At 42.6% G+C, this 13,456-nt stretch overlaps 1 protein-coding gene across 2 annotated transcripts in view; it reads left to right on the forward strand.

Annotated features, from left to right (window-relative positions):
* The window catches only part of ADTRP (androgen dependent TFPI regulating protein), a 449,162-nt gene that overhangs the window by 320,699 nt on the left and 115,007 nt on the right, over positions 1-13,456 (forward strand). For both annotated transcript variants that reach the window (XM_069218830.1, XM_069218829.1), the window contains one exon: positions 8,975-9,126. In XM_069218830.1, coding sequence (XP_069074931.1) covers positions 8,975-9,126 — 152 coding nt within the window. The remainder of the gene's footprint in view (positions 1-8,974; positions 9,127-13,456) is intronic.

Below are 13,456 nucleotides of genomic sequence, written 5' to 3' on the forward strand. Positions count from 1 at the left end.
AAGCTCTCTCTACCCATTTCATTCTCCTCTATTTACAATCTCCCTTTTTTCTTCTTCTATCTCAGTTCTCTTTCAAGACCCCTTTCTCTTTCTGACTCCCATCTTCCCCTCTCTCTTTCTGTCTCCGTCTTTTGCTAGTTCCACCCCTTCTCACATGCTAGATCTGTATTTAAAATATGATTTTGTGGGCTTTCTCTCACCTGCCAGCCTTTGATGGCTGGAATACATTTAAAATAGCTAATTGGACACATGATCCAATAATAAAAGTCAATCTGAAGGTCACAGGTTTGAACCTCAGTAGATTCACTTAGTTTGTCATCCTTCTGAGGTCATTAAAATGAGCCCATCGAATTGGGTAATAATTAACCTTGTTATCACCATTACCTACAAGTTAATTTGCAAAATATGCCCTTTGAGTGCACTAATTATTTGTAAATTATACAGCTCCTCAGATGTTTCAGAAATATACATTCTTGCTATCTTGCTGACAAACCATGCCTCTCTTCCTGGCTCCTCCCCTTTTTGCTCTGCAACAAATCAGAATGGTGCCATCCTTTTCCAGAGAGCTGTAAAAACTGTAAGAGACATCTGCAGAACAAAATATCACCAGCCTTGCACAAACAAGGATTGTCTGAGCACTTAACTGTATCTGCATGAGGTGCCACCCAGCAGCCCCCAAAATCGTACTTACTTATGCCTACTACCGCTTCTTGGGTATATAGACCATCAGCCCGTACTCTCCAACCATCTCTTTTCTTTCTGGCCTTTTCATTCAGTCTGACTCCAGGTACAACCAGTCTCCTTGCAGACAGCCCCGAGGCTTTAGCACCAGGTGTTGCTTGGTCTTCTGCTTTAATCACGAGGGTTCAAGGTAAGGGTTGAGTTTGCCTAGCGGTCTTTGATGCTGGTAGTGACCTATCCGGCCGCCAACTTCACACAAAGACTAAACTCTGGTATAGTCTGATGGGGGCTGATGTAGTCTGATGCAGCTTATTGATGGGGCAAGTATAGTCCCTAGCCTACACCTGTACTCACGGGTTAACAGTAGCAGCTTGCTTTTTTAGACACATGCAACACTTGTGAAGCTATTGAAAGTTTTTTGGCATTCCTTGCTACAGTCAGGATTGCTTTATTGGCCACTCCAAAACGAGCGGGTGCTCTGGACTTTTACCCAATAACTCAACTGAAGCAGTGTTTAGGTGGTGCAGCAAAGCTGTCTTCCTAAGCATAGGGGACATTTTCCTTTTCTTCCAACACGGCTGCCGAATGGCAGGGTTGGACTATATTCCACCTCTGAATTTCACAGCTAAATCTGATATTTTAAAACTGACTGCTAAACAAACATTACAACTGCGATTTATGGGGTAAAATTAATCCCACAAAAATATAATTTTGCCATTATGTTAAAATATGGTTTTATTTTCAGGTGATGTTTTTATTTTGCATTAATGTTATCCGTCTGAGTAAGGGATAAAGACATCGAAATGCTTCGATGGGAGTGACGAGGTAACATTAAGTTAACAAACAACAGAAAAACAAAAGAAAAACAACTTACAATTATGTGAAAACCAGAATTACATAATAAAACAAATCATACCCGCAGAACGAGAAGTTAAATTATTTTCACTGAGTTGGTGAGTCAGTAGATTGAGAATGGAAGGAATCCCAGCCTCAAAATGTGCAACTTATTGGAGAGGTGGATTTTGACCTTGCACAACTTCACTGGGAAATTTGGCACTGTAGATTTAAATTAAAAAAAAGTCAATGTGAAATTAGAAGTGCTCACAGAAGTCAATGAATGCATTGTGCTAGATATTATTGCTTTAGTTTATCCCTGATTTCAGGTTCTGAAATGCAGTAGATGTCACTGCCCAGAATAAATGCTGCTAATGGGGGTACTGTGTACCCCTAAATTCTTTAATAGCGTGTACACAGGTGGGTGTATCAGAGATGGTGTTACACATCAATTTTATGAGTCAAGGTGTCCCAAGATAAGGTGCAGATCAGCATATCAGATTACAATTAGGTACAAAAGGGCCTGGCTCAATTAGTGAGCTCCAGGTTGTAATTAGAACATTTATAAAGATTTATTACTAAAATGTAAAAAGGTGGAAATGTACAACAAAGAAACTGTAAAGAGCAGATGGATAATACTGATACCATGAAGGCTTTCAGTAATATGACAATACAGAATAAGACACAAAATCAAAAATAGCTTAAGTCCCAAATAATTAGCAAGTATGTAAGAAATTGGACAGCATCCCTTGTAGGAGGTGAAAGTCATCTGGCTCACCCTCAAAATCGAGGGTTTTTATAAGATAGTTTCTTATAGGTAAGTATAGAAGGGGCCGGTGTGAGCAAAAGAGATATATTTTAAACAAATCAAAATAAGAATTATAAGTGTCATACGAGCTAGCCACCCAAGCACTATCCCACTACATGAATATGGATTCAGCCCAACCTAAGTTATCATCACCAGGAGATGTCAGAAAAAAACTAAGTAAAGAACAGTGAACCATTGTGAATCAATGCAGTACAGTGTGCAGGTGGACGATTGTGAGAAACTGCCTCTTTTGACGTGTTAGCTTTTGCCTGGAATATGTTGTGGTTTCAAAGTTGTTTGTTCCCTGGAACACTCTAAACAGGCTCAGAAGATCAGATCTCTTCCCCAAATCTGTTGGGATGCATTGGCGTAATTGACAACACCTTTAGCAGCCCAATAATTCCTTAATAAATGGTACTTAGGCAGCCAGGGCATGGGGTACTAAGGGTAGGCCCCTGAAGTCACCCCTCTGGCAGGCTTTGCAGCCTAAGTAAGGGTGCACTATAATGCATGTGTGAGCATAGGTGCATGAGCAATATGCCCCTACTGTGCCCTTGCCAAACCTGGGACATAGTAAGTGTACAGAGTGGCCATTGCATGTGCTGGACACTGGTCAGTATGAGTTTTACAGCTACGTGAAGGTCACTCTGAACCGTCGGCTGTTTGGTTTCAAATGTCTCAGAACAGCAAATCCAAACTGGTACCAATATTGGATTTATTGCAAAATGTAAAAAGCTAACTAGCCCTGGCATGCTTGCTGGCCAGTCCCAACCAGCCTACCACCACCTGACAATATTCTGGATCCCTGGGGTAAGGGCCTTTGCTCTCTGCTATCAGAAAACAAAGCCCTGCCTGGGCAGAGGTGTTACACCTCCTCCCCCAGGAATGTGCATTGCCCTGCCTGTGAGCTTCAAAGGACTCTCCACCCTTGAAACTCATCCCACAGCCCTGCTGCTAGCAGTAGATGGTCGCCTCCATTGCAAACCCCCACTTTTGGCTGGAGAAGTGGCGGGAACATGCACAAAGACTAGAAGGAGTGGCCACCCTCTTCCTGCACAACCCTTCAGGTGTAACAGGTGAGGTGAAATCTCCATTTCATTTTCCTCCATCTTGCATGGTAGGAAAATAGCCAATCAGGGTTAGGGACATGACCTCTCCCCTTAGCTCAGGAGTGGTCACATCATGGGTGTAGCCACCCTAAGGTAGTTGGCCCATTGGCCACTATCAGGTGCTCCCCTAAATGCAGTATTTAGTAGGCATCCCCAGACCTATGGATCAGGTTCGATGGACACAAGAAGACCAGCAACAAAGAAGACCCAAGGCTCAAGAACAGAAGTCCTGCTGCAAGAAGAAAAAGGCACCAAACCCTTCCTGCTGCTCCCAGGGCTTGACAGTCGCCACTGAGGGGTCAACTGGACATCAGCTAGACTCTAAGAAACCCTAAAGGACCCCCAACCTTCTTGAAACCATCAAGCAAGATGCAGTGAAGTCCAGTTCACTGACCAGCCGCTGACCAAAGAACTGGACAAAGCAACCAGACCAAATTTCCCCAATGGAACCGGAGGACAAACCCAGCAAGTGTGTCAAGTATGGTGGCACTACAACCTCCAGTGGCTGAACTCTATAAGAGCCAGGGGTCCTGGACCTCCAACGTCAGACACCCACAGGAAAGACCACTCCAGACTCACCGAGTACCAGAAGCAAGCAACAGCTGAGGAACTTCAGGGCACCACCTATGAACCACCCCCCAGAGTGGCCTGGCTGACCTGCAATCCACCCTCCAAGTAACCTGTGCAGTAGTTCCAAAGGCTCCTCTGCGCACAGTTCTTGGCGGACCTATCTGCTCTGCACCTGGCTTCCCTGGCCCTTGCATCAGAGAACCAGCTGTGCTCTAGGTGTCCCCAACCCCTTGCAAACTCTACACTCCCAGGGGACCCACTGGATTCACCTTTAAGTCTGCCTGTGCAGTGCATTTCCAAATGGTCCCGCTCGCCTGTCATGCACCAGCTCCAAGACTTTCAGTAGCTGCTCCCACTCAAGCTGGGTACTGCCCGAACTTCGCCAGCTGGCCCACAGGATGTCTCGATGACCTCGACCTGAAACCAGAAGGTGACCCTTGTGAAATTATTGCCTGATTTGATATGCATGTTTAAAGTTTTCACCCATTCATTCCTATGGTGCTTAATTACCCACAAAAAGACTATTTTTGCTAAACTTTGAAAAATCATAACTTAAAAAGTACTTTTGATTTTGATGATTTTGGTCTTAAAAATGTTATCAAGATCTGAAGTATTTTTGTAAACTCGTCTTGAGTTATTCTTTTGAGTGTGTGTCCACATTTATTGATACTGTGGGTACAACAAATGCTTAGCATTTCTCCAAGATTGGCCTAACTGCTCGACCAAGCTAACACAAAAATTAGAGCATTAGGTGGTCTAGTTTTTACCTCTGTGAACCAACGTGGAATTGCTCGGACTCCCTGCACAGTGCACATCGTTTTTGTGCACTACATAGAGAGCCAGCCTCCAACAAAGATACTTAACTGAGCCCATGCTAGAGTTGCTTCTACAAGAACAGTGACTGCTGGAAATAAACAAACATGACTTTCATGATTAGGTGCGGCAGGACTAATAAACAGAACACAAACATGATTAGAGACCCATTTTTAGCAAGTTGGGGTTGAGCCCTAGGTGAGGCCTAGTCAGCATAGGCTAGGAAGAAAATCCACCTAAAATCTTTTTAAAGGCAATAGCATCATATCAGTGTATACATGTGAATTGTAATGTAGATTACTATTCAGCATGCTAGTGATAATGCACAAATCTGATTAATGCATGTAAACCTCCACTCTACATTTAATATGAAGCTGCATTTTGATGCAAGCTCTTGTATCCCTTTCATAAACATAGTTTGAGAATTAGCTGGTAGTCTCAGCTAAGAGATGGAATGCATTTATTTTGTATGTTGTGTTTTTGTATAGCACAAACCTAGCTGGGATGCTACGGAGCATTCAGAAGGGATCGGATTCAGATGACCATTCACAAGAGGCAGGTAGCTGGTTGGCAGTTTGTGGGGGTAGTGCGCCTTGAACATATGTATTCAACTTTGTTTCTGAATTGCAGGAAGGTTGGAGCGTTACTGATGGGAATGTTCCATATCATGCAGGCATCGATCAAGAAGGCCAGGTTTTTGAATGTTTGTTTCTATCATCTTTTCATTTTCAATCTTGAAGTGTCCTCGCTGCTGCAGTGGTTTTGTCTATTTGAGGCACGGGCACCAGCGGGCTACAGTGGCTCAGCTAAAAGGCTTGTGAAATTCACCATGGTCTAGGCCCTACTTGGGAACAGGGGTTCCCATGGTGGGGCTTTCTATTCATCATTACATTCCAGAGGCTTTCAATTGCTGCTGCTGCAACACAGGGACAATTGGAGAGATGCGGGTTGCTGATGGTGCTATGACAAATTGTCCACAACGCATGGGTGCTTCCAATGGGCTAGCAAGTAATGTCTTTAGTAAGTGACATTGTTGTACAGGAGTGTGACACTCAAACTTTAACATCTGCCCATAAAAATCAGTCTCCGTCCTTTCATGACTTCACTGATTAACAACCTTTGATTGCTTCGAGAACAAAACCAAATAGCACAAACTGAAATTTGTTTTTTAAATATTTGCATAGTTGCCACGTGTACCCTTGTCTTGTGTGACTCCTTCAGCCAGTCCTGCTTTTCTTGCACCACATTGCTGCATTCTGGTACATTTAGTATTTTTAAACATTGGATGTAGGTGCTGAAAATCTCAACATGCAAAGTGTTGTTGGCTAAAAATCCAAGACCGCCTGTAGGAGTCACTAATACTATAAGATCACCTGGATGTCATTTTTAAGTTTTACAAAGTGGTCTCGTCTTTTTCAACTATTGATACCACTTGATTGACATGCAAATCCAATAAATAACCTTAGTCTATCACCACTTTTCTGCATTGTTTCATTCTCATCATGCACGAAACAAGCATTGGCAACATGATTTTTTCACTTTTGAATAGGGTATAAAGAAAATGATTTTAACCAGCCTTAGTAACAGACAATCCACGGATGACAGAACAGTGCAAGTTGTTCTAACACAACACAGGGCGATTGGAAAAGTGTGAGTGTATGAGAGAGTGTTAGAGAGAGAGAGAAAGACTTTTAGTGGGAGTGAATGTAAGACCGAGTGTGTCAGACAGAGCATGTGTGAGTGTGAGGGTGAGTGCGTGTGAAAGTGCGTGTGAATATGTCATTGAATGTGTGAAAGTGTGTGTAAATGTGTATTACAGTGTGTGTTTTTGAGAGCGAGAGGACAGTACGGTGTGAGAGTGTCATGCTTTTGAGTGTGCTACTCTTCCTGGAATACTGAAGTCAATTATTGGCGTATATGTAAGGGTCCTTTGATGTATGTTTTAGGGTGTTACCCATGTTAAAGGCAATCGTTACCATACACAGGATAATTCTTGGAAAATTAGGGCACCCGTGATTAAATTCTGGTGTTGGAATTCTGTAGGTATTTCTTGGCATATGAGAGGACGCCCATGATATGTGGTCTTGCATGGTAAATTGCTAGTCTTTACTTACTGCGTATATTTTTTTACATATGGGGTACCCAAAATATACTGGAGCATTCATGGCAAAATTCTATCACTGACATATTGCATGCAATTCTTAGCATGGAAGGGCACCCTGGAATACTGGAGCTAAGTCCTGGCATAAAGCATGTACACATTTTGGAAAGAAAAGGGGTTTGCCCCTGGGAATGGTCAAGATTTCTTGGCACACCACAGAAGTACTGTAATACTTCTTAAGTTCTCTTTAAGAACCTATGACATATTAGCAATTATATGTTAAAATTGTGTTTTAAAGACCAATATTTAACGCCTCTTTTCCACCCAAACCCTCTTAAAAGAAGTCTGTCTCACTGGCTGTACTCACTTGCTGGAATCTGGGGCAAGCATTACGTCCTGCCACTATGAAAGATCGCTGACCAAAACAGCTTTGCAGGGTTGTAGAAAGAGTATGTTTTGCAGAGGACGCAGATATGTGTGAGTGTGCAGAGGTTGCAGCAGCACAGATTTGCCATTGAAGTTAAATGCCTAGTCCAGTTTTAGAATGTATAAAAATGCTTACATTTCACAAGTGGATAAAACAGCCACATTCATACCCTCCTTGTAATTCTTCCCAATTTATATTCAGAATTGACTTATGTGGCCTAAGCCTCACCAATAATGTTGTCAACCTGGCGCTGATGACCTAAGGTGGTTAGTTTCGAGGCCAGGTCAGCTAGGGTGTCATTTCTAAGGAACAAATATGTACTGCAGTTCATCTTGAAGATGACTTGGGCCTGAAGGAAAGGCCCTTGAGTGTAGGAGTGGTCCAGTGGAAATTGTTCAAGCCCTTGATAAGGTGAGATGTAGTGTGTAGGATAATTTTCAGGGGTGGAAAAGTAATATCCGGGATGCAATTTAGGAAAACATTGCTTCCATCAAGGTGGCCATGGTTTGCACTGTTGTTCTGAAATCAGTTTCTAGAAGAAGAGGTTTTAGTTTCTCTTCGAGTGAAAGTTGTACAATGCTGTCTTGGTCTTTGTTGCAATTTTCTCTTTAAAAGTGAATTCTGTGTTGAGGATGAATCCAGTTGATTTAGTACAAGTCGTCTTCAAGCTGCTGTTGTTTGGAAGCATTGGTGAAAATGACGAATTCAGTCGTTGTCCTGCTGAACTTTAGGCACCTACGACATCAGTATCTGAATCAGTTCAAGGCCATGTTAAGGTAGGGGAGATTTTGAGGTGGAGTTGGTGTCATCAGCTTAATTACTGTTTTTGATGTTGTTGTCAATGAGTATTGCTCTAAGATATTCCTTGTAAAGTGCATCTAGGCTGGTTTGTCTGATTATGTTTATGTCTAGAGTGTTGGTGACTGTAGCGTTAGAATTAACACAAGATGGAGTTTGTGTGGTTGTGGTGGAGTGTGCGCTAGTAAGTGGTATGTGGATGAGATTGTGGGTATTAGAAATATGCCAGTGTTGTTTATTTTTGCATGGTCTGTGTGTTAGTGTTGGTATTGGCATGCTACAGTCTCAGTGTGGCAGATGGTAAGGGCTCAGACAGGCACAAACATACTGCACCCTTGTCAGTGTGTTACCTTTGCTGAGGAATTCCTGGTTCTGGGATGCTTAGAGGTCCCCCTGAGCTTTTCGTAAGGTGGAGGACCAGTTGCTGATTGGACAGGAGCAGGGCAATCTTTGATGTTGCCCTTCCACTGCTGTCCTTACACAACCATTGGGGGTGCTTTGGTGTTGCTATCTCACTGTGAGGACTAGAGAGACAGAGGTTAAAAGTGTAAGCAATGAGAAACATTGTAGTGGAGAGAAGAGTAGGTTTATACAGAAACTGAAGATGTGTAAACATTGTGGCTGTTAAGGACCATCAGGAAAGTCTAGTATGTCATATCCATTTACCCACGATTTCATCAGCTATCGCGTTGACATTCTAAGACAAATTTGCTTTAAATGCCTAGAGTGTTGAGAATACAGTTTCTTCTGTTCACAATGCAAAACATATTTAATAATGTGTATGTTAGTTTTCGATGTTAGCATGACATGAAATAATCTCTTCTGCTTAACAGGGTCATATGGATATACATTGCTGCTGGAGAATGGGTGTATCCTCTCCTCGGTCTGCTTAGTCCACTTGGTTTTCTAACCTTTATCTCCACCAGTATGGTCTTGGTTGCTTTCATCTATATTATCGGTGATATCCTGAACAGCCTGAAATGGGGTAAGTTAATTATCCAAACTTTACTTAAATATTATAAAATGTAACGTTGTATTAAAGCATTGAGCATTTTCTGAAGTGTCATAGAAATACAAAGTTTAATGTAAGGTTCCAGACAACCTAAATACACTAATAGGCTAATAAATATGATTTGATTTGAGTTTCTGGGGGGTGTACATGATGTTTAAATATTTTGAATGTATTATATGGTATTTTAAGAAAAACTTCAGTTCATTTGATGTCAATGTTAAAAGTAATTCATAGTATTTAAAGTATTTTTAACAATCAAATTTAATAAAACCCAATCCTTGATTTTGTAATATTAAAATTAGAAGGGCTGTATAGATGATGGAATTCATGGTAATCACCCGAAAGTCAGTAAAAACCTTATGTTGTAGTTAAGATTTCTGGCTAAGCACACATAATCAAGGAATTTAAAAAAAAATCCAAAGTAGACAGTTTCAATTGGCAGCTTCACGTTACTGTTCCAGTCCCTCAGTGGAGGTGGTTGTCTTATTCAATCCAGAGATGTAGCCAGTTCCTGGATTCATCATTGAGACACTAATCCGTTTGCTCATACAGGTAAAATAATATAAAGGATCAGCCTCGTATAGCCAATGAAGGGAAAGAAGCATCAAAGTTGGGTTGGTGTCAGTTCCTGTGCTCTTGTTTAGGCTTGGATTGCACACATCAAATTTCTTCTCCTTAATCACATACATATCATAAAACTGTGCAAAAGCAGTTATTCCTCTGCAAAAAAAACATCAGGCAACAATGTTTAGGAAAATATATAGCCATGATTAAGGTGTTGGAACAAGAAACGCCCATTATGATCCATCTTCATGGCTGTTTAGCATTTATGGCCCAAATTTATACTTAGTTTGCGCTGAATTATCATCAATTTATTTGACGCTAATTCAGCGCAAACTTAACTCCATATTTATATTTTTACGTAATACCCATCTAGTGTCAAAATATAGGAGTTAACGTAATTTTTTGGGTGTGTGAAACCACCTTGGGTTAATGAGATGCAAGGTAGGTGTTCCAGTCCAAAAAATGACTCTAAGCCCCTAGCGCCAAATTTGTCCACCTGTGCAAAAATGACACACAGGTGGGAGGCGGATCCCGAAAATTACATCAACCCCGATTTGTGCCAAATTTTAATGACAACCCTCCTTGACCTCAGGGAACAAGACCTCATTAGGACTTACCGTCTCAACCCGCAAGCCTTGCTACGCCTGCTGCACCTCATTGAGGCACAGATCACAGCCAGGCTGCAGACACTACATAAAATATCACCTGTCACAAAGCTGCTAGCTGTCCTGCATATGCTGGCAAGTGAGTAATTCCAGACAGCGGGTGCACTGGTTGCTGGTGTGTCACAGCCGTCTTTCTCGATCTTCCTGCCGAAGGTATTAGACTCAATCATCTCCCTGACACCCCGCTGCATCTGCTTCCCCGTCACCCGGCAAATGCAGCAGGAGATAAACGAAGGATTTTACCAATTAGCTGGCTTTTCGCATGTGCAGGGTGCAATGGATAGCACCCATGTTTGACTTGTCCCACCTGCAGAAACAGAATATCTATACAGGAACCGGAAACATACACATTACATAAATGTGCAGGCCATAGTGGGCCACTGTGGACTATTTACCAACATTTTATTCAAGAATCCTGATAGTGTCCATGATGCCTACATTTTCAGGCACAGCAGGCTCAACAAAGACTTCCAGGATGGCCAATATGGTAATGGCCTACTTGTAGGTAAGTCAACACAACTAGCAATATACACACAACACACCAACCCTGTAGGACACACAAGACATACACCACTCCAAAAACACATGGTCAGGGTAACACAGATGTGCAGGTAACAATACATATGCACCATGCTGCAGTACAGTACAATTAATGCACAGCACAAATACATACACCCACATGTACGTAACACACCCACAACTTGACCGGCACGCCACGTGAAGGACAGGTGGAGCTATGTATCCTTTGCTAACAGAAGATGTCCACAAATCACTTCAAATGCCCACAGGTTGGCTACTAAATACACTTCATGCACACATTACACCAAACAAAGAATAGCACAGCAATGTCAATGGCATACACCATGGCCATGTAACGAACGTCACACATAGTCACAGACCCCTTAAATTATACTGTCTCTGCCAGAACATACATCACACGCCAGACAACTGGTGCCACTACCAACTACATCTCATCAACACATACCTGACTTACCTGCAGTGTGCATATTCATCTGCCTGATGCAATGGGTAACACACATAGGAATATCAAATTACCAGCCCTTACATACCATGTGCCAGATTTGTGAGAAGTTGCACCACCCCTATTGTAGTACCACCTCACATGCACCACTTACTGGCCCACAACACCATCATGTCTGCACTGTAAACAATAAATGGCCCACCGTAGGGCAGAGTCACTGTTAGACAGTGCAGATCATGGATGCTATAGTGGGACCCTGTAGGAGTATTTAGGACATCACTGACCTTACATGCACTGTGCTAAGGGACACATTTGTAAAGTAGCTGTGCCCCATCCCATAGCCTGCACTGTGCATATGTTGAGAGTATAAATGCTGATTCATGTATTGGAAGATAGGAGGAACACTACTAGTAATATTGCTCATCCTGAAACAATGAGATACACACCCTTGGACACCTGATGGCTGGCATAAACATCAGCTGCCACTCAAGATCACTAAGGATCATATGTAAGAGCCCCTAGTGCCATCGTCATGCCCTGCACTGTATGTACAAGTTGGCGGATGACCACTCTTTTGTAACTTGATGCCACATTGTAAATAGGGTCCTCTCCCAAGCAGCACTTTGCGTGGTAGTGGCGTGCAATGTGTGTTGCTGTAGGTGTGTCACCACAAGACGCATAGCATGATGACACTGACTCAGATGTAGGTGTCACCTAAAACCTGAAATAGTGCCAACATCAAACACCATCCCAGGGGTGGCGTTTGCAGGTTGCAATAAGGTGCCACATATCTGTGCTGCATTCTGCTGCACACATAGAAAGAGAAAATTGCCCATGAAAATAGTACATGTATAGGAAGGTGTCCGTTCCTACACAGATTTATCCACCTCCACAGGGCAGCCAGCCAAGCACCCTGGTCCAAGGTTGGCAGTGTTGGTGCACAGCTGCATATTTGGCACCGGCGCGGGGAAAAACAAAGGTTTACCTTGTAATACATTATACATGGTGCATTCCTGCATAGCAAAAATGATGCAGCACGGTGCTGACAATTTTGGAGCTGTAATGTGCACTGTCATTTACTCTTTAAAATGTGTTGCACTTCATGTGTACTGACACATGTCAAAATGGCTGGGATGCCCAGGATTTGTAGGGCTACCATGTTGTCACTACATCTGACCATATTGTGTTGCAAAGATGTGTCATGTCCCCTCTAGTGATAGCACACTGCTACAAAGATACACTACACAACACACGGTACATACATACTGAGCATCAGTTAGGAATCCAAATTATATGTCCCAGGTCCTTGAGCCAATACCCAAGATTGTCATGGCCAACAACACAGTGCTAGTGAAACTTAGCACAAGGCCAGGAACTCACACCATACCACAAACACGTCTGAGTCACAACCAACTCCAACTAACAACTGCCATGCTACATACTAATTCGGTTGCAAGCTTTAATAACAATTTACATCTTTAACCTTTGCAGCAGATCAGGGTTACAGCATACAGCCGTGGGTGATGACCCTATTTGCAAACCCTAACACAGCAGCAGAGCATGCCTACAATGAGGGACACCATCAGACACGCAATGTGGTGGAAATGACTTTTGGCATCCTTAAATCCAGATTCAGGTGTCTGGACCTGACAGGAGGCAGCCTCCTCTATGCCCCACCCATTGTGTGTAAAATAATCCTCACATGTGCCATCCTGCACAACATGTGTGTGTGAATGAACGTGCCATTATATAACCAGGTTGGAGACCTGCCTGAGAAGGAGGATAGTGCTGACGGTATGGAGGAGGAATGACACAACACAGCTGCTGCGGTATGCCAGAGACAGCATATTGTTGACAACTTTTATACATAAGAACCACAGAAATCACCATGTAAAATTTGTAAATAAACAGTTTGCATTTTTCCACCAATCCTGCTATGGTCTATTTAATCTCCACTACATATGCCATAGGAATGTGACTCTAACCTCAGGGAGCATGTAAGAAACACTAAACTGACTAGTGTTGTAGCAACATCATATGTGATGTGTTAGATCATACTGCCACCATCACACACATCACTTACATACTTATC

The sequence above is a fragment of the Pleurodeles waltl genome, chromosome 2_1 (assembly GCF_031143425.1).
Source record: "Pleurodeles waltl isolate 20211129_DDA chromosome 2_1, aPleWal1.hap1.20221129, whole genome shotgun sequence".
In the NCBI taxonomy this organism is placed as follows: domain Eukaryota; kingdom Metazoa; phylum Chordata; class Amphibia; order Caudata; family Salamandridae; genus Pleurodeles; species Pleurodeles waltl.